This window comes from Anabrus simplex, chromosome 2 (assembly GCF_040414725.1).
Source record: "Anabrus simplex isolate iqAnaSimp1 chromosome 2, ASM4041472v1, whole genome shotgun sequence".
Lineage (NCBI taxonomy): Eukaryota > Metazoa > Arthropoda > Insecta > Orthoptera > Tettigoniidae > Anabrus > Anabrus simplex.
The window spans coordinates 1202564025-1202585652 of NC_090266.1; the positions used below are offsets into that span (position 1 = coordinate 1202564025).

General features: G+C 38.3%; 1 protein-coding gene across 1 annotated transcript in view; it reads left to right on the top strand.

Annotated features, from left to right (window-relative positions):
* Oseg2 (intraflagellar transport protein Oseg2) overlaps nt 1–21628 on the top strand; it is an 892258-nt gene that overhangs the window by 514530 nt on the left and 356100 nt on the right. The window contains exon 19 of the mRNA XM_067142201.2: nt 14489–14671. Within this exon, the coding sequence (XP_066998302.2) occupies nt 14489–14671 (183 nt within the window). The remainder of the gene's footprint in view (nt 1–14488; nt 14672–21628) is intronic.

Genomic DNA, 21628 nt, shown 5'->3' on the forward strand with positions numbered 1-21628 from the left:
TTCCTCCTTTCACAACATGGTTTTCCGTGGTTTCCCATTTTCACACCAGGCAAATGCTGGGGCTGTACCTTAATTAAGGCCACGGCCGCTTCCTTCCCACTCCTGGCCCTTCCCTGTCCCATCGTCGCCATAAGACCTATCTGTGTCGGTGCGACGTACAGCAAAAAAAAAAAAAAACCTTTCACGACTTCCTCTTGTCTTATTCTTCAAGCGATCATTCCTTCAGGACTTTTCCTCATTTGGAAGTCATCTTTACAATTTTCCGTGTTGATACGGGCTGATGACTACATGGTTTTTCACTATATATGTCTAGGTCTCTGCTACATTTGTCAGTAGTCACTAGTACATCTTACATATCACCTTTTTACACTCTGTTAGATTGCATTTCCGTGTAGAATCCTTTTAGTGATTTCCACGTCCAGCTCTGCATCCCGCATCAGTTTGCTTCCCATGTACTTGAAACTCTCAACAATTTCAAGGTTTTGTCACTTGTTTTTGTAATTCCCTTCCCTTTCCCCTCTATTCAACAACATTGTCTTATACTTTTTTCTATGCTCTTTTTCCTTCCAACTTAAAACAATCATGACAAAAACCACTGCCATCTTCATTTAGCACAATTAACAATATGTCTATGTTAGTGATGCTCATCATTGATATGGATTAAGCAACAAAAGTATAAATTCATTAATATCTCTGTTATCATAGCTGGTATGGTAAAACTGTATAAGGCATAAATGAGTGGAAATAGTTTTTTCCATGACATTTCTTTTGTAGTATTTATGAATATGACCACTCATAACATAGGTACTTGAGAATTAAATTTTAGACCTTCCCTGAAATTACCATTACACCCAGTGTGAATAAAATTATTTATAGCCTACACTGTAGTGTCTTATTCCCCAACTTTATGTACTAATTTTCGTTCATTTCTATTCAACCATTTTCACTTGGCTTAGCGTTGATGTGGACTAAGCAACAAAAGTCTAAATTCGTTAATATCTCTGTTACCATAGCCGGTGTGGTAAAACTGTGTATTACAAATGATCAGAAATTATATTCTCTGTAACTTTTGTTATGTAATATTTATTGATAGGACCACTAATAACATAGATATTTGAGAATTAAACTAGAGTCCCTTCCCTAAACTACTATTTTGACCAGCATGAATAAAATTGTTTATAGCCTGAAGTGTAGTGCCGTTTTCACCAACCTTGCAACCAATTTTCACTAAATTCTGTTCAACCATTATCTCGTGATGCACGTACATACATACTGATGGACAAGCAAGACAGATATTATGGAAAATTAAAAATTGCATTCTCTCTCTCTCTTTTTTTTTTTTTTTTTTTTTACACTGAGCAATGTACAGACAAAACTCTTATTTCACAAACAGATTATTTACTAGCAGTGCATGTGGTTCCACCTGCAGTGAAGTCAGAGTTAGATTTGAATGTTGTTGGTAATAATAGTATACAGTCCAGTAATAACTTACACCTTATCACCCTTTCTGTCAGAATTTCATCTCTCTCCTTGGTTTCTCCATTAATTAGCCTGTCCAAGGCCATAGCGAGGAAACATTACCTCTTCCATAACCTGTATATCTAGTTGATTAGGCAGTGTATTCTCTTTTACTGGTCCCCAGCATAAATTTTCTTTGCCTTTGTCCACATTTTCTTTCATTGCCCCAGCCATTTGGCAAACCTTCCTTGTGAGATCCCATAAGCAACAGCAGATACTATATAAAAATCTGTCCATGGTTTTGCAGAACATTTTATAGTCTATAATTCTTATACATATATCTGAGGATATCTTTAACAGTTTAGACAACATTAAGCCGAGCCTCAGAAATGCTCTTCACGTACCTAGGGTAGGATTTCTACTGATAAATATAAAAACTGTTATTTTGTATGACCTTTTAAAGGTAAGTATGTTGTTCTGCAGACTTTTTTGTAGAACATTTTACATACTTCGATGCTTATGTATAGTTACAACAAGAAATTAATTTCATAATTAATCCATATTGTCAACCTTGAGGTAGTTTTAAGAGTGTTTGAGTAAATTCCACCTTTACAATACTTACAAAATTATTTATTCCTTTCTTTAGGAAAGGGAGATGTTTCGTCTCTATTTGAGAGACATCTTCAGTCTAATGACAAAAGGATGGTAAGATTCATGGTGTTCCTAACGAACTGCTATAACAAAATACATCCAAAATTTCTAGAGTTATACATAACTCCATCGAATGAACAATTAAAACATTCACTACCGGGCGAGTTGGCCATGCAATTAGGGGCATGCAGCCGTGAGCTTGCATCCGGGAGATAGTGGGTTCAAACCCCACTGTTGGCAACTCTGATTTTCTGTGATTTCCCATTTTTACATGGTAAATGCTGGGGCTGTACTTTAATTAAGGCCACGGCTGCTTCCTTCCCACTCCTAGCCCTTTCCTGTCCCATCGTTGCCATAAGACATATCTTCTGTGTTGGTGTGACGTAAAGCCAATAGCAAAAAAAAAATAAAAAAAAAAAAAATTAATTAACCCCCCCCCCCCCCTAAGTTGATTTTCCAAAGGCAAAAGATTACGTGTTTCTTTACTTTGGAAGAAAATTCCAAACACAAATTTTCATGGCTGTAACATCTTCAGTTTTTGAGATATAAGTATTCTCATGAAAAGAATTCAACTCCTTTTCACTCCATCCCTGCCCGTTAAGTTGGTTTCCGCCCACCCAAAAAAATGTGTGTTTCTTTATTTGTAAAGGAGATTCCAAATACCAGTTCCCAAGTCTGTAACCTGCAGTTTTCAGATATAAGTTTCTCCAGAGAAAGAATACAATTTGTTTACTTCCTTTCACACTCCCCACTCAAGTGAATTTTCCAAAAACAGTACCCGTTTCTTTAAAAGAACTTCCAAATACCAATTATCATGACTGTAACATCTTCAGTTTTTGAGATATATGTATCCTCATAAAAATCTCCGTCTCTCCCCCCCCTCCCACCAAGTTGATTCCCCCACCAAATGCATGTTTCTTTATTTTTAAACAAGATTCCAAATACCAGTTTTCACGTCTTTAACATCCGTAGATTTTTGTGTGTATATATATATATATTTTCATACAAATAATTCAATTAATTTTTCATTTCTTAACCCCCCCCCCCCTCCGTTAACGGTTTTTCCCTAAAACCAAAGAATACGTGTTTCCTTATTTTTGAAGGAGATTCAAAATACCAATTTTCACATCTGCAACATGTTAAGATTTTGAGATATACTATAAGTACACTAATTTTATAAATTCACCCAGTTTTTCAGTTCCCCCTTAGTGGATTTTCTGAAAAAAATATTTATGTTTCTTTACTTTACAGGAAATTCCAAATACCGGTTTTCAAATCTGTAATATGTTACGTGTCTGAGATAATTTGCAGATATAGTCTTTTTAAAAATTCACCCCGTTTGTCACTCCTGTTCACCCCCCATTCATCGGATTATCCAAAAACACAAAAATACGTGTTTCATTATTTTCAAAGGAGATTCCAAATTTCAATGTTCGTGCCTGTAACATCTTCAGTTTTTGAGATATAAATCTCCTCATGAAAGCTGCTCAACATCTCTTCCTCCTTTTTCACCCCCCCCCCCCCAGTGGGATTTTCCGAAAACAATATAATACGTGTTTCTTTATTTTAAAAGGGGATTCCAAATACCAATTTTTTACGTCTGAACTCGATGGATGAAGCTGTACGCATAAACCGGCTTCGGTGGTGGGGTCATGTGAGGCGAATGGAGGAGGATAGGTTACTTAGGAGAATAATGGACTCTGTTATGGAGGGTAAGAGAAGTAGAGGGGGACCAAGACGACGATGGTTAGACTCGGTTTCTAACGATTTGAAGATAAGAGGTATAGAACTACATGAGGCCACAACACTAGTTGAAAATCGAGGATTGTGGCGACGTTTAGTAAATTCTCAAAGGCTTGCAGACTGAACGCTGAAAGGCATAACAGTCTATAATGATAATGTATGTATGTATGTATGTATGTATGTATGTATGTATGTGAACTTTTAAGTTTTTGAGATATAGATATCCTCATTTTAAAAATTCACCCCCCTTTTCACCCCCTTAGTGACGGAATATCAAAAAATCCTCCCTTAGCAAGCACCTACATGTTAATATGAATGTATCAGCAAAATTTCATTTCTTTATGTCCAGTAGTTTTGGCTTGGCGATGATGAATCAGTCAGTCAGTCAGTCAATCAGTCAGTCAGGAGAAGCTATTTTATATATATAGATAGACTCTCGTTCATTAAGAAAAGATTTTATTCCATAGAAGATTTTACCAACCCATAAATCATTTTAAGCTGAAAATATTGTTCTCCTGTATATACTGAAAAAATCTGTGTAAATATTGTGATTTCCTTTTGACTTCAATTATTAACATTATGAGTGTTAATATATTTTTATTTATTTTATGTCCATTTGATGTGAACATAAATAAGACATCATGTTAGAACTTTGAAACATGTTCAACCAATTCATTACAAATGTGACCACAGTGTTCTTGTACATCAATGTATATCATTGTAAACTATTAGTTTTTAAGAATAATTGTAATTTAACATCCACTTCAGAGCTCTGACCTAGATTGTAGAATTTAGGGCTGAGGATGCCTGCAATGACAGGTGTAACATGTACCATTATATGCTTGAACTTTAATATAATGATTGTATCATAGTCGTAAAGACTTCAAAGTATTGAATAAATGAATAAATTAATTGTAAAAATTTTAATAAGGGGTATGTTCCGAGCTGTCAGTGGAGAAATGGCGTGCAATGACATCAGTAGGCGAATAAGTTTGAGTGGTATCTTTAAAAGTAGGAAAGATCACAATATGAAGATGAAATTGGAATTCAAGAGGACAAATTGGGGCAAATATTCATTTATAGGAAGGGTAGTTAGGGATTGGAATAACTTAACAAGGGAGATGTTCAATAACTTTCCAATTTCTGTACAATCATTTAAGAAAAGGCCAAGAAAACAACAGATAGGGAACCTGCCACCTGGGCGACTGCCCTAAATGCAGATCAGTAGTGATTGATTGATTGATTGATTGATTGATTGATTGATTGATTGATTGATTGATTGATTGATTGATTGATTGATTGATTGATTGCTTGCTTGATTTTTTCATATTGCTAATTACATGCAACACATGGGAAGGCTCTTGATGTATACTTTTCTGAAAACTAATTATATCTGATTTCTACATTAGACTGCGTGCCTGTCTCTGTGAGGATAAACAAAATACGATCAGGCACTAGGACACATTACTTGGACAACTGGTAATTCCAAATTACGTCAGGCAGTCTCCCTGCACTGCTCCTGTTGTTCAAGGCCAGTGTGAAATTGTTTGTTTTTATATTCACGCTGGTCATTGTCTTAGACTGGGCCAAAAGAATGTCTAGGCGACCTTGACGACAAGGCTCTTGTTCTACTAACATGTTGGCGACCACCCTTTTTAGTTCAGGTAGCTAATTTCCCAAGAAGACCGTCTCCAATATGACATGGCTCCTGAATTTGTTACATACTGAGAGAACTGTTACATTTATTCCCTCTTCAGTGTTACTGAAGTAAATAACTGCTAGCAGTTTCTGCATTCTAAAATTTGAGATTCAGTTTCATCTTATCACCAACATAACAAGTTCTGTTCAAAAATCCCACAATTTATACACTGACTGACAGTGACAATGCAACACCAAGGAAGAGTGGTTCGAAAGGGATGAAAGTTGGGGAAAAAACAGAGACGGCACGGACGAATAATTGATGTTTATTTCAAACCGATATGCAGGTTACACAATGCGCACGGCATCGACTCAGTAGGATGTAGGACCACCGCGAGCGGCGATGCACGCAGAAACACGTCGAGGTACAGAGTCAATAAGAGTGCGGATGGTGTCCTGAGGGATGGTTCTCCATTCTCTGTCAACCATTTGCCACAGTTGGTCGTCCGTACGAGGCTGGAGCAGAGTTTGCAAACGGCGTCCAATGAGATCCCACACGTGTTCGATTGGTGAGAGATCCGGAGAGTACGCTGGCCACGGAAGCATCTGTACACCTCGTAGAGCCTGTTGGGAGATGCGAGCAGTGTGTGGGCGGGCATTATCCTGCTGAAACAGAGCATTGGGCAGCCCCTGAAGGTACGGGAGTGCCACCGGCCGCAGCACATGCTGCATGTAGCGGTGGGCATTTAACGTGCCTTGAATACGCACTAGAGGTGACGTGGAATCATACGCAATAGCGCCCCAAACCATGATGCCGCGTTGTCTAGCGGTAGGGCGCTCCACAGTTACTGCCGGATTTGACCTTTCTCCCCGCCGACGCCACACTCGTCTGCGGTGACTATCACTGACAGAACAGAAGCGTGACTCATCGGAGAACACGACGTTCTGCCATTCCCTCATCCAAGTCGCTCTAGCCCGGCACCATGCCAGGCGTGCACGTCTATGCTGTGGAGTCAATGGTAGTCTTCTGAGCGGAAGCCGGGAGTGCAGGCCTCCTTCAACCAATCGACGGGAAATTGTTCTGATCGATATTGGAACAGCCAGGGCGTCTTGCACATGCTGAAGAATGGCGGTTGACGTGGCGTGCGGGGCTGCCACCGCTTGGCGGCGGATGCGCCGATCATCGCGTGCTGACGTCACTCGGGCTGCGCCTGGACCCCTCGCACGTGCCACATGTCCCTGCGCCAACCATCTTCGCCACAGGCGCTGCACCGTGGACACATCCCTATGGGTATCGGCTGCGATTTGACGAAGCGACCAACCTGCCCTTCTGAGCCCGATCACCATACCCCTCGTAAAGTCGTCTGTCTGGTGGAAATGCCTCCGTTGACGGCGGCCTGGCATTCTTAGCTATACACGTGTCCTGTGGCACACGACAACACGTTTTACAATGACTGTCGGCTGAGAAATCACGGTACAAAGTGGGCCATTCGCCAACGCCGTGTCCCATTTATCGTTCACTACGTGCGCAGCACAGCGGCGCATTTCACATCATGAGCATACCTCAGTGACGTCAGTCTACTCTGCAATTGGCATAAAGTTCTGACCACTCCTTCTTGGTGTTGCATTTGCTCTGTCAGTCAGTGTATTTTGGCAAGTAATAGAAATGTTCCTGAGTTAGAAATTATTTAGTGCGTAGATTGTCTTACCAAATGTGTATTAGCTTCACAATAGACAAAGTTCTGCAAGTGATGATACTGAGCTCGATAGCTGCAGTCGCTTAGGTGCGGCCAGTATCCAGTATTCGGGAGATAGTGGGTTCGAACCCCACTGGCGGCAGCCCTGAAAATGGTTTTCCGTGTTTTCCCATTTTCACACCAGGCAAATGTTGGGGCTGTACCTTAATTAAGGCCATGGCCGGTTGCTTCCCACTCCTAGCCATCTCCTGTCCCGTCGTCGCCATAAGACCTATCTGTGTCTGTGCGACTTAAAGCAAGTTGCAACAAGTGATGACTGTAACATGAACTGAACATCTGGAACAAACTGACTGACTGTGTTAGGCTACTTGGAATTAGTCTTGTAGGTGAGTTTTCTCCCGCAAAAACTATTTTCCTGCGCTTGGTGGTGGAAGCAAAATATCCTATATCAGCTACCTATGTAATTTATTATTTGGAGTCCAGAGTTCCTAATATCAATGTGACTACACCAGGCAGGTGTGACTGAATCACCTCATACACATTTAAACTGTGCTCTCGGCTTGGTTAGCGCTCTATTGGATGGCAAAAGATCGAGTGTTGGCTGTAGTTTACCAGGGTTCGAAATATGACTTGGTAGGATACTTTCCTTTGATGCACTTTGACATTCTTAATTAAACAGATGACACTAGGTGCTTTGATTTTGAGACAAATTATTATAAATTACTGGCAGTGAGGAGCAACTGAGTTTGCATGTAAGAAACTTACACCTGGTAAAATGAACTGAATATCTTTTCCCGCTGGGCAGGACACTAATAATTTTCTCCACTCTTATTGGTTGGCCATCTCTTCGACGTTCAGATTTTTGAACGTAACCACTCTTTTCAAGGGGTGTTGGGTATATCCTATCTTTGTTTCCCCATCGTCTTCCTCTGTCTTTCAGCTCAACCGATGCTTTGTTCCAGAGATTTCCTTTCCTGTGAGAAAGCTAGGGGAGGGTGTTTTTTGGCAGCCCAGTAGCGATAACACTAGCCAACATGATTTTGCGGTAAAATAGAAAATATATAATTCTTATGGAAATCGCTGCCCTGATTCCGAAAATGATGCTTATTTTTTTTCCTATCACGTCTATTTTTGATGCAATTCGGTTTTTTAGTATCTGCGTGAATTCGTAAGATGTAATGTTGAGAGATGTTCTCGCGCAACTATTTTTAGAAAACAATTATGTGATTTGATTTGTTACTGTTTGCATTTTATTATAGGTTTATTGCTGTCTAAATTTTCATTTTGTAGTTGGGGGTTTCCTGGTAAATTCATAACAAACTCCTCCAGATACGCAATAGACCGCGAGGTATGTAGGATTGAAAATAAGACAGTTGAGAGTTTGTCTTTCATCTTTTTTTTGCTACTTGCTTTACGTCGCACCGACACAGATAGGTCTTATGGCGACGATGGGACAGGCAAGGGCAAGGAGTGGGAAGGAAGCGGCCGTGGCCTTAATTAAGGTACAGCCCCAGCATTTGTCTTTCATCTTAGACCACTTGAATAAACAGACGTGTTAAAAGCCCCAGCCGTTATGCAGTGTTTATGATGGACTGATAAAGCAGTTTCCTTTCAAAGATAACAGCCCGAAAGTATTATACTCAAGAAGATGAACTTGTATTTTGTACGGATGTTTCAAATCTTCTACGTCAATTGGGAGAGAAAGAGTATGATCCTAGTAACTGGCGTGTTTTTATTGACTCTTCCAAAATAAGTTTAGAGGCTGTTTTGCTTCATAATACAAATGTTCTGGCATCTGTCCACTTGCACACTCCACAAAAATGTCTGAAACATACGAGACCTTAAAGTTGGTGCTTGAAAAATTTCCATATCATGAGCATGGGTGGCAAATTCGCGGTGATTTGAAGATCATTGGATTGTTGCTGGGACAACAAAAAGGCTATACAAACTTTCCCTGTTTCCTATGTGACGAGACGGTAATAATATGGTGTGATGACTTGACGCTATCAGGGACGTTCGGATGTGAATATGATGGCCGATCACTGCTGGTTGATTGCACGAGACGACCCTTCTAGAGATCATTCAAGAACTTCAAAAACCTGGAAATTCCACGGAAAACGGGAAAAGATGGAGGTATGAATCTAACCTGCATATAATGTAAGTAACAAAACTATGTATGATTAAACACGTAATTTTTATTCAAGGTACGGTTATATTAATTTAAAAGCAACTGTACAGCCGAAACTAAATAGGCGTTTTATGCTTCAGTTTCATGAATTTCAATATACGTTAAAAATATAATACCCACCATCTACTTGCTTACAAAGCAGCATTTATGTGTATTCAAACCATGCAAAATATGATTACGTTTTGCAAGCTGAAATTTATATTAATACATCAAATTTAATCAATACTAAGTATCAAAAATTTTATGTAAGAACAAAATAATTTTTGTAAAATTGCCACTAAACCAGACGTGATACGCCAAAACTAATTTTTTTCTCGAATTCTGGATTAAGAATTCCATAAAACCCACCCATTTTCGTTTTTTCCGCACAAAAAAAGTTTTTTTTGCAGGCTAGTGTAATTGGAGGACACTTTACAACATAAATGCGAACGCTATATTTGACTATAAGAGCTTCTGCTGGCTTAGGATTACTACTGGAAAGTCTCTGCCAAGTTCCAAATGAAATGCTCTCACCGAACTCAATGCTGGCTGAATTTTTATATGTAAAATAAATGAAATTCAGATAAAATTATTCACATTGCCATTAGGGCATTAGTGTTATGGGTGCAATACATACATACATACATACATACATACATACATACATACATACATACATACATACATACATACATACATACATACATACATACATACATACATACATACATACATACATACATACATACATACATACTGTCCTCGTTCATTTCACTTCACTCTATGTCACATGTTCTATCATCTGTCTGTAATGCTCTAGAACACTTAGTGATGTCATCATATTTATGACTAGCTGATGTACCCGTGCTTCGCTATGGAACTCTACATTGTATACAGAATTGTAGGTTAGCTCTAGTACTGCTCAGTGAAACGTCTATGTTCCTCTTCTCTGAAAGTATGCTTGATACTTTTCATAGTTCAGTGTTCCACACTTCAATTCTTAACGTGGTCATCACGATTGTGATATATCCTGAAATGTTAATTAACATTCTTTCTGGTCACAACATATTCGAAATATGGTACTCAAGAAGAAATTACTTGTCTTCTTTATCTCGTAATAAATCTTCCCATTTTTGAATGAAGTTTTAATATCAATGTCTTAACAACTCACATTCTTCTTTCTCTGCTGCTTCTCACATACTTGTGGGGTCGCGCTTGCGAACTGTGTCGCACATCCGAATTTGGCCCTGTTTTACGGTTGGATGCCCTTCCTGATGCCAACTCGGTATGGGGGGATGTAATCACTATTGCGTGTTTCTGTGGTGATTGGTAGTGTAGTATGTTGTATGAGTATGAAGAGGAAAGTGTTGGGACAAACACAAACTCCCAGTCTCCGAGCCAGAAGAATTAATCAGACGCAATTAAATTCCCTGACCCGACCGGTAATCGAACCCGGGACCCTCTGAACTGAAGTCCTCAACGCTGACCATTCAGCCAAGGAATCGGACATCTTAACAACTCGCATCTCCACTATTATTTATTTCTGACTTCTAAATCCACTAGTAAATGTTCGAATGTCTGTTTCAACATTCTCCTCAACAAAAGCGACTTATCACCCAACTGAGTGATTTACTTCATTTTACCTGATGAATGACTCCTGGATCATAATAGCTCTGCACAATAAGATGTCTTGATGATAAGACTTCCTGGATCATAAGAATTTGCAAAATAACACATTCTTGAAGAGGGGACTTCCCACATCATAAAAACATGTGCATTGTCCATGCAAGCTACTCGATAGGAGCCTAATTTGGTATCTAAACCAATCACTTCTGATATATCAAAGTGACTCTGTTTTTCATTGGATATACAAGGGTTTTTTCTTATAATTTGCTTTACATCGCTCTGACACAGGTAGGTCTTACGGTTACGTCTAACGTAACGTCTAAAGGGTAAGTTTCAAGAATATTAATTCTACTAACTAATAAACCATCCTAATATAGCACTCACACACCTTTTTGTTTTATTCCACATACTTTAATGCACCCACCAGCTACACACTACATCCAGAAACCAGTGAACTGCTCTTCAATCCACACTGAATAACTTCAAAAAGCTCCAACAAAACAACATAAAAAAGTTTATATGGTTATATAATAATCCGTTATCTAACAAAATTTGATCAAACTCTCTAACAGATTTCTTGCCGTCCACTTAATCACTTTAATACTGATACTCATTCTTCTAGAAGTGAGGTTGACTACAAAATATTTAGATCTTCCCAAAAAAAAAAAAACCATATAAGCTGAACGTGTTTAATATCCTACAAATATAAAAAGAAATATTTAAATGCTATGACTTCAATAGACTACAATACCATATCAGTATCAGCATTATCTCCATTCGACAGGACATGATTAAGACATCCCATTGAAACTTCAAGACAAGATCGACCAGTTCAGTTCCAAAACGTAACATAAGTTTGTATACATTAGTGTAAATTGTGTAAAAAATAGTTTTTAAGAATAGTTCTAGCACAAGTTAATCTCCAATAAGTTGTAAAAATGTACAGATGGTTTAAACCCATGTATCATGCCGTTCTCATTACTAACTCATGAATGTTGACAGTTAATATTATCTCCATTAAATGTGAGCAAGATTTGGACGTTACATTAGTACTTTAAAACATGGATGGCTTGATCACTCCATTGCAATTGTTACGTAAATAATATTTACTATGATTAATCCTAATATAGCATCCACTCAGAGCTCTGACTTGGAGATAGAATTCATGGCTGATGATGCCTGCAATGCCAGACGAAACATGTACCATACTCAAACTTAATGTAATGACATTGTTATAGTCATAAAGACTTAACTAGTATTGAATAGGTGGTTTCAATAAATTAATTGTTTAACTTTAATAAGGTCTTACGGTGACGATGGACTATGAAAGGGCTGAGTGTGGGAAGGAAGCGACCATGCCCTTAATTAAGGTTCAGCCCCAATATTTTTCTGGTGTGAAAATGGAAAACAATGGAAAACCATCTTTATGGCTGCTGACAGTGGGGTTGAAACCCACTGTTTCCCTAATGAAAGATGACAGGATGTAAAAGTATGCATCATCTCTCCAAGTAGCATGGACACCTTTACACCACTGACCAATATTATAAAAATGCTATCTGCTCAGCTCCAAAATGGGCCATAAAATCTATTTTCAAGTCCTTTCTGTAGTTACTGTTACGGAGATTTCCGTGGTAGGTAGAGGTGAAAGAAGGTGCGGGTGTGAATAGGTCTCCAGCTACGAAAGCAAAATTAATTTAAAATTTAACAAGGTTATATTTTCTTTTCAAAATAAGGAAATAACAAGCATGGCAGGTACAAAGTAGCAATTCAAAAGGGTAGTTACAATATTTACAGGCTTTGGGCTTCGCGCCCTGACTTCACAATGCTTGGGCAATCAGCTCAGTTTTACCCCAAACACAAGTTTCAACAGAGGGGCAGAAAACCCCATTCATGCCTAGGAGCCCTTGCTCCAAATTACACTGAAAAGCCTCCACGAGGCATACAACACTCCATTTTCAAAAGAGCCACTCGCTCTCAACTTTAAGCCTCTCAAAGGCCACACAAAACTCCACCTTCAAGTTGTCCTCACTGGACATAGACACAGGGGTAAAATACCCAACCTACTGAGGTCTATTAAATGAAAAGGGGTAATTACATGACCTCCAAAATAACAATTTGAGAGGAGGCGATCTGCACTCCTAATACACTTTGTTTTTTAAAACCTACTTGGCCCTAGGCCATTAATGCAAGGGCTAATCCCATACTACAGAGGTGACTTCAGAAAAGAACAATTTACATTATATTAACGAAGAATAGGTTGAGAAAAATAAGTTCACCTCAAAACATTATGATTGGGAGCTCGAGAGGGTTAAGCACTCTCTATCCCGATATGCAGTTCAAAAGATGAAGTAGATACAAGTTTCTTTTTAAGGAAGGTTACATAATGGAAAAAGCTTCGGACCCGCCCCGAGAGTTAAACTGCTGAGCAAGCAAGAAAATAAGTAATTAATCGGCCATTACCTTGTTGTTGACCGCTGCCGAAGAAAGAGGCGCTTCCCGCCCCCTGCTATGTACTTTACACACTGAAAGATGGAACAGAAGTGGCGCAGAGACCCTAAAATCAGCAGTTTATATACTCTTGCGGAAGGTTCTAGGCGTTAGGGGAATGAAAACACCCTCCCACAAACGCTTTATTGGGTAGGATACAGCAACATATTCAAGTTGGGGGAAGATACCTCGGATTGGTCAGAAATTAATAAAAGAAATTCGGGATTGGATACATACAAAACAAGGGGAAAGAGAGGGGTATACAGCCAACTTAAACAATAACAGAAGGAAATTTAACAAGAAACAAACTTTTGAAATAAAAATTTCTCCAAAGAACAGTTCTTTTTCTTCGCACTAGGGTGCACTATTGTAGTTCTTCAGTAGTGTCCTCTAGAAGAGAAAGTTCACACTTCTTACTTCAAGCGAAACAAAAACACATCAAAAATGACACAGTTCTAAAACTCCGAAATTTACAGGTAGTGACATCTTCTGAGAAAGTAGAAAATTAATACTGTCAATAAGGTTCAGGTTTCCTCCAGCAGAGGAGTTTCAACTGGCGCACCTTTTGAATTAGCGGCGTGGAGGTGTACCGCCCGGTACAGTTACAATCCTCCGTATTGGGTTCATTGCCTTTTCCAATGATGTGCCTTGTCTGTGGGGATGTTATTTGTTTCAGTGCACCTGTGCAGCCTGTTATTTCCTTCTTACCAGAATAGTGCACACTTTTGTCTTGGTGAGCGCCCTTTCTAATCCCCTTATTGCTTCCACTAGACCGTGAGCCCAGGATTCTGGACTGTCTACCATATAGGAACTCATATATTTTGTTTTTTAATATTACTGATTTAGTTTTTTTAATATTATTTGCTATTGTTGAGCTTGTGGCTAAAGTCAATATGGGCAAAACACATACAAATGTTGAGTTTTATAGCCTATATGTAGAGATTGTGACTAATAATATGATTAAATGTTCCATATACATGAGGAGAGACCATAGCTGTGATGGTATATTTTTATTTGGCAGATGATCCGCATTGTGGAGAAATACCATCCAAACTTGGTGATGAAGACACATTTCCACCTAGGTCAAGAACTTGAGAGTGAAGGTCGCTTCACAGAAGCAAAACACCATTTTCTTGCAATTGATGACTTTAATTCAGTTATCAAGATGTACCAAAGTCTTGGCAAGTGGGAAGAAGCTTATGAGGTGAGTAGAACAGAAGATTTCTATGAGAGAATGCATTTCAATTTCAACTCATATAGATACTTGTATCTCATTCCAGTGTGAGTATTTTATACCGTGAGAATTAGAAGAACTGCTATTGTTTTTCAGCTACTAAATGGGGGGAAACATTTGTGATCTGAAAGTATGGCAGTACCAAAGTGACACATAATACAGTTCATTTGATATGGAAGCCACAGGAAATGGACAGTTATCTTTTTGTGGCCACTAACAAGGAGCCCATCTTACTTTGAGGTCAGGAAAGTACAATGTTGTCGATATCACATGACGTACTGTTCCCTTGTGCAGTATTAGCTGCTAATAGAAAACCTTGTCTACATTAGAATGATAGAAAGTTTACCTTTGGGTGGTGTTGAAAGCTTCTGCCTCTGAGGAAGATGATTATATTTAGGAGACAGTAGTTACATTTCACGAAGTGGTCATTAGCAGGGATCACAAAATTATCAAAGTCGAGTTTTCACTTGCACTACAACAGCAAATGAAGAATTAGTTCCTGAACTAATCACAAAGATTCACTCCATTTAAATCAGTCAGGACAACCATATTTTTATAGGTTGGTAACCAGTGTGTGTTCTTCAAGAGAGGTTACACATCTGATCGTCTGTGTGACTTACTGCACCAAATGAGTTCTGTTTTGATATAGATAGAGTGAACTTTTTTAATTAGTTCAATAACCTGTTTTTCATTTCTTGTTCATAATATAAGTTAGAAGTCTTCATTGATCATCTCTGAACTCTGATAAAGACCACATTGTGAAATGTAACCCCTTTCTCTTAAGACCATCTTTCTACTCAAGGGTTCTCCTTTGGACAATGTTTCCTGTTAACACATTGATGACCGGCCCTGGAGATCTCCGTAGTACTGCGGCCAGCAGATGTTGACGGGCCCTGGAGATTTCCATTTTTACACACATTATCGTGTGTAGCCCATAGTGCTATCTGCTGATTATAATTTTAACTACTTTTAGTCATGTCATGGAGTAGAGGGAACGTAGATTTTAATGCCGATGCATTTTCTAATTGCACGGTCTTTGTAGCCATGGAAACTTCGTAAATACATGGGTGTTCTTATGTGCCGAGAATCATTATACAAGATGGCGCACCCATGGCAGTGTGCCTTATGTGATAACAAAGTATTTCAACATTTATACGCAGATTCATTGTCTGATGTGCCACATTGGTGACGAGCCTTGAGAATTCTTGTAGTTTCTCAGCTGACAGTAGCTGATGAGCTACATGAATTCTCGCTTTTATGCACCTCGTATTTCCTTGATTATTGATGAAATTGTGGGTGAGATTAGGAGTTCCAAATGGTGTAGCCATGGAATATAAATTATCACTGCAATTTCTTTCTTTAATCTTTCATGTATTCAACAAAATAATGTTGGATAAGTAGAGCTATTCCCTGGAGCTCCACAACGGATATCAACGTGGAGCGGCATATTCAGTTGCCGACGGCAACCGATAATTGCAATTAATTATGTACAGACCGGTTATAATAGGTACCTAGTGACAGTGAATTTGATATTTCTAATGATTAACGGCTAACATTAAACAGGAGTAGCCGTAAAGAGAAATCCTTGCATACTTGAAAACAGTGTGCACACAAATGGCACAAACAGGGCATTCGTACTACAAAGTGCTTAGAAAGACTATTAAATGGGGCCACAATCGGTATTGCTTTGAAAGGTATCACAACGTACAGACTGCTAAGCAACCTAGTGAGTACATGTTCCAAGTTTGAGGTCGATATCTTGAATACTTTTTGAATTACAATAGTTTGAGTGCAACAGTGTAATTTCTTCTTTGGAGGCTTGAACTATCCAGTCTACATAGGGTAGCAGCCTCTGTTCAGGGCCCATCATCAATATATTAAGGCTGGATAGCGCAGATTGTAGAGCCCTGGCCTTCTGTGCCCCAGTTGGAGGATTTGATTTCATCTTAGTCCGATGGTATGTAAAGGTGCTGAAATATATCAGCCTCATATCAGTAGATTAGCTGCCTCTGTGGGTCAGTGGTGGAGAAAAGCAAGAGTTATAGCAATACTCAAACCTGGCAAGAACGCAGGTGATCCGAAGAACTACCGACCAATCTCTTTGTTGTGCCCTTTATACAAAATCTTAGAAAGAATGATTCTGGACAGACTATCTGAAGTGATAGACCCATTACTCATACTAGAACAAGCCAGCTTTCAACCAGGGAAAAGTTGCACTTCCCAAATACTACACCTCACACAATATATAGAAGATAGCTATGAAAATAACAAAGTCACTGGAGTAGTTTTTGTGACTTGACATCAGCCTATGATACAGTTAATCACCATATACTGCTTCGTAAAGTGCACAGTATAACTAAGGACTATAAACTCACCCAAATGATTGAGTGCTTTCTACAGAACAGAAAGTTTTTTGTTGAATACCAAGGCTGGAGGAGTAGATGGAGGAACTTACAGAATGGCCTTCCACAAGGGAGTCTGCTAGCACCTATACTTTCCAACATTTACACCAATGATGAGCCTCGCCCACAAGGGACAAAGAGCTTTATTTATGCAGACGATGTCGCTCTGGTAGCTCAAGAGGAAACGTTTGAACTAGCTGAAGAGAAGCTCTACCATGCTCTGCATATTCCAAGTGGTTATTACCAAGAGAACCAACTAAAGCCAAACCCATCAAAAACACAAGCCTGTGCCTTCCACCTAAAAAATTGACAGACAGCGAAAAAATTTGAAGTGATTTGGGAAGGTAAAATATTAGAACAGTGCTTCACTCCCAGATATCTAGGAGTAACTCTTGACCGAGCACTAACATGTAGAACACACTGTCTGAAGCCCAAAAGGAAGGTATTTGCAAGGAACAACATTATCTGGAAATTATCAGATTCAACCTCAGGGACGCATCCTCTTCTTTTAAGAACATCAGCAATAGCCCTCTGTTATTCAGCAGCAGAATACACCTGCCCTGTCTGGTGTAGATCTAGTCGTGCTAATCAAGTGGATGTCACCTTAAATGAAATCTGTAGACTCATTACGGGATGTTTGAGATCTACACCACTTGATAAAGTTTATTGTCTAGCAGGTATCCCACCTCCAGATATTTGCTGTGAGTGTGCATCCAGACTGGAGAAATCTAAAGCACTGAACCTCATGACCCATACTTTGTATGGGTACCATCCAGCAACCCAACAGCTCAGATCAAAGAAAAGCTTTCTCCATACAACTGAAAGTCTCACTGAATCACCATTGAACTTCAGAGTGAGTTCATGGCATTCCAGATCCAGCCACCTTGCAGGATGGATGACGCCTTCCGAAAGACTTCCTCCAGGCCACGAGGAAAGCTGGTCAACATGGAAGATGCTCAACAGGTTGAGTTCAGGAGTTGGAAGAACAAAGACCAATATGAGAAAGTGGGGTTTTGTTTTTGACTCCTCTGTGTGTGAATGTTGTGAAGAACAGACAATGAGTCATCTTCTTGTTTGTAACTTGTGTCCAATTTTTTTACTTGCTCTCTCCAGAATGTGATTGACGCTACCAAGGAAGCATGTAAATTAGCCGCTTATTGGTCACACCACATTTAATTAATTTTGTATTTATGTAGAGCTTAAATCACATTGTTACCTGCCATCATCAGAAATGATTAATGATTATAGTACCAGATTTGTTATTGTCCTGTATAATTGTAAATGTTCAAATGTTCAAACACGTCAGAGGTGGTCACAATTTTAAGGGCATAAAAAAATCCTATTGACACTCCATGTTGTACGATGTTGGCATGTAAAAGATATTGGGTGACGCATTTGGTGTTTACCTGACAAAATTGATTAAAAATCAGCCATAGACACCCAAGAGAGACTTGGTTTACTTTGCCAACTAGTAGGCTTACAGAAAAACGGATTATCAGAATTGACGAGCAGACGGCCGGATGGCATCAAATTAAAATGTCTGCATGTGGTAGCTGAGACCATATGATTATTATTTTATTATTACCAGTAGATTATTTACCAGGATGTAAAAGAACTTATGTGAGACAAATTTATGGCACTTTGGCATATCTAAAAACCAGAAAAGTAATTAGTGAAATGTAAAACCAATAAAATTTTTATTACTTACTAGCAAAGATACCCGTGCTTTGCTACGGTTTTAAACTGAAAGTTCAACACCAACCACAACAGTTTTAATGTGTCATTTTAGTTTCAATTTTAAATGTGTAGTTCGACATCTTTACCATTAGTTGAATGTAAACATATGTTTCCAATTAGATAATGACTGAAGATGACCCAATGTATGCAGGGTCGAAACTAGTACGAATTACATAGGACACTATATGAAAGTTACTATGTATGTATGTATGTATGTATGTATGTATGTATGTTCAGTCCGTCAGCGCTTCCGCTGGTGGGATCCTCAACAGCTCTGCCATCAGCTGTCATAGATGGCTTAGGCATCACTGAAGAGGCGTACTAGGGAAGTGAGGAGTGAGGTAGTTTCTATAATCACAAAGAATGGGTACTGTCCACCTAATCAATACTTTATTATATCTTGTTACTAAGCAGTACCGGTTTCGACCTTCACAGAGGTCATCTTCAGCTGGTCATAAGATCTAAAGTTAACTTAAAATAATTTTAAAAACATTACTAAATCTAATGAAGAATGTCACATGATGTGAGTGATAAGATTAAAATATACAATATATAAAATATACAATGATATGATGTATCTTCTGGTTTAAAAACAAGCGTCAAAATTCTATGACATGTATGTGTTACATAAATTTCTAGTGTACCAGTACTGTTTGTGAGTAGTAGATAATTTGGTGAAATACAATTTCAACAAGTAAAATGTTTATGGCGTTCTTGAAGTACACTTTGAAGTTCAGTCCATATTGGTGAATCGTTCTATACATTCATTGGTATGTTTATACTAAACATTCTGGAACATTCTATGATATGGATGTAATAAAATTTATCAAATAATACATTAAAATACGAAAAAATGTTCACATGATTCTTGTGGTACGTTTTGGAATTATATTAATTTTGTACATTCACAGGTATGTTTGTACCAAGCATTCTAGAATATTCAACTATGTATGTTGTTTTTCTTTTAAGTTCATATGATTAAGAATGTTGAATAATGAACATGAAAATATTATGGTGTATCATTAGTTTTCTTGGTACTAATCTCGTTAAAAGATATTGAGTAGGTGCAGATGCTCCCTCTTTGTAGTTTTGTTGTTGGACATTCAGTAATCTGCGAGAACAGAGAAGAATGAAGTATAAGAATTTTCTCAGTGGAATGTCTAATGAACGTGTGGAATAAGTGTTTACTTACATAATCCTGTTGACTGGTCGAATGTGTACTGTTAGGGAGCACGTCGTGTACTGCTCCGTGTACGTCTAGGGCTAGTACTTGCGGTAACGGAGAGGGGAGGTGGAGGGGCATGAGGGGTATTGATTGGGGAAGGTGAGGTAGAGTTGGTGGAGAGGGGAAGTGGAGGTTCAATAGGGGTAGCGATTGGGAGAGGTGGAGCATGGCTGGGCGTGTCTTCGGGAGGTTCCTTGATATATATTGGATTCTGTTTTTTAACTATTTTTATGTAGGTGTTTTTTAAAATTGGGATGACTGTATTAAAGAGGATATTAACTTTATCTGTAATTTCATTCAAGTTATAATTTGGGTTTGCATATTGATCTATAGTAATGTGAAATTCTTCTGTTATATTGAGCAGAGGGCCCTTGGGGATCATACTTAAAATCTGCATGTCGTTTTCAATATTTGTAAAATTATGCTTATAATCCTCGTTATGTTGAGCTATAGCTGAAAAGTGATTATGCTTTAAGGCGTTGATGTGTTCTTTGTAACGAATAAAGAAGTTTCTGCCAGTACGTCCGACATAGCTAGCCTCACAACTGTCGCATTTCATTCGATACACTCCTGAACAACTGTACTTATTATTATCATTGACAGATTTGGCGTTATGTAAGATTATAGCACTGTTGTGTGTGGTTTTGTATGCTATTTTTAGATTGCATTTTTTGAAAATATTGGTTATGGAATGAACATGGGTATTATTAAATGTAAAAAGTACGTATTCCTTCTTGGAGTCGTTAGTTCTGGTTAGTCTTGATTTGGGTTGATATTTTATCTTTTGAATGATTCTATTGACCATTTCTCTATTAAATCCATTTTGATGGGCTATATCGTAAATCGTGTTTAATTCAGCTCTTCTTGAGATAGAGGTATATTGAATGCTCTGTGTATCATACTGTGATAAGCTGCCTTTTTGTGAGCGTTAGGGTGGATGGAATCTTTCCTTATTGTATTGGAGGTTTGAGTAGGTTTTCTATATACTTGATATAACAAGTGATCGTGGTGTCTAGTGACAGATATATCTAAATAATTCAAGGTGCAATCATTTTCTTTTTCTACTGTGAATTTTATATGTGGGTCTATTTTATTTAACTGTTCTAAAATATTTGTCTCATTGGTGAATCTATTGTCTATAACAACAAAAACGTCATCTACAAATCTGCACCAGAAAAATATGTTCTCAATTTTGCTTATTTCTTGGTGCTCTAAATGATCAATGTAGATTTCTGCCAGTATACCTGAAGCAGGAGATCCCATAGGAAGACCTTGTTGTTGGTAAACAGTGTTATGGAATTTGAAATAATTATTGTTAATGGCGAATTCGAGTAAAATCATGAACTCTTCTATTTCTAGGATGCTTAAGTTACTGTGCTTTTTAAAATTATTTTCGATTAATTTTATTGTCTTTTGTGTAGGTATGTTAGGGTACATGTTCGTTATATCGTATGATGCTAGACTATGGTACTGCTTGATTTCTAGTTTTTGGTAATGTTGCAAAATTCTATAGAATTTCGTATTGTTTTCTTGGCTAAAAAGGTGTAATGCCTTTTCAGGAAT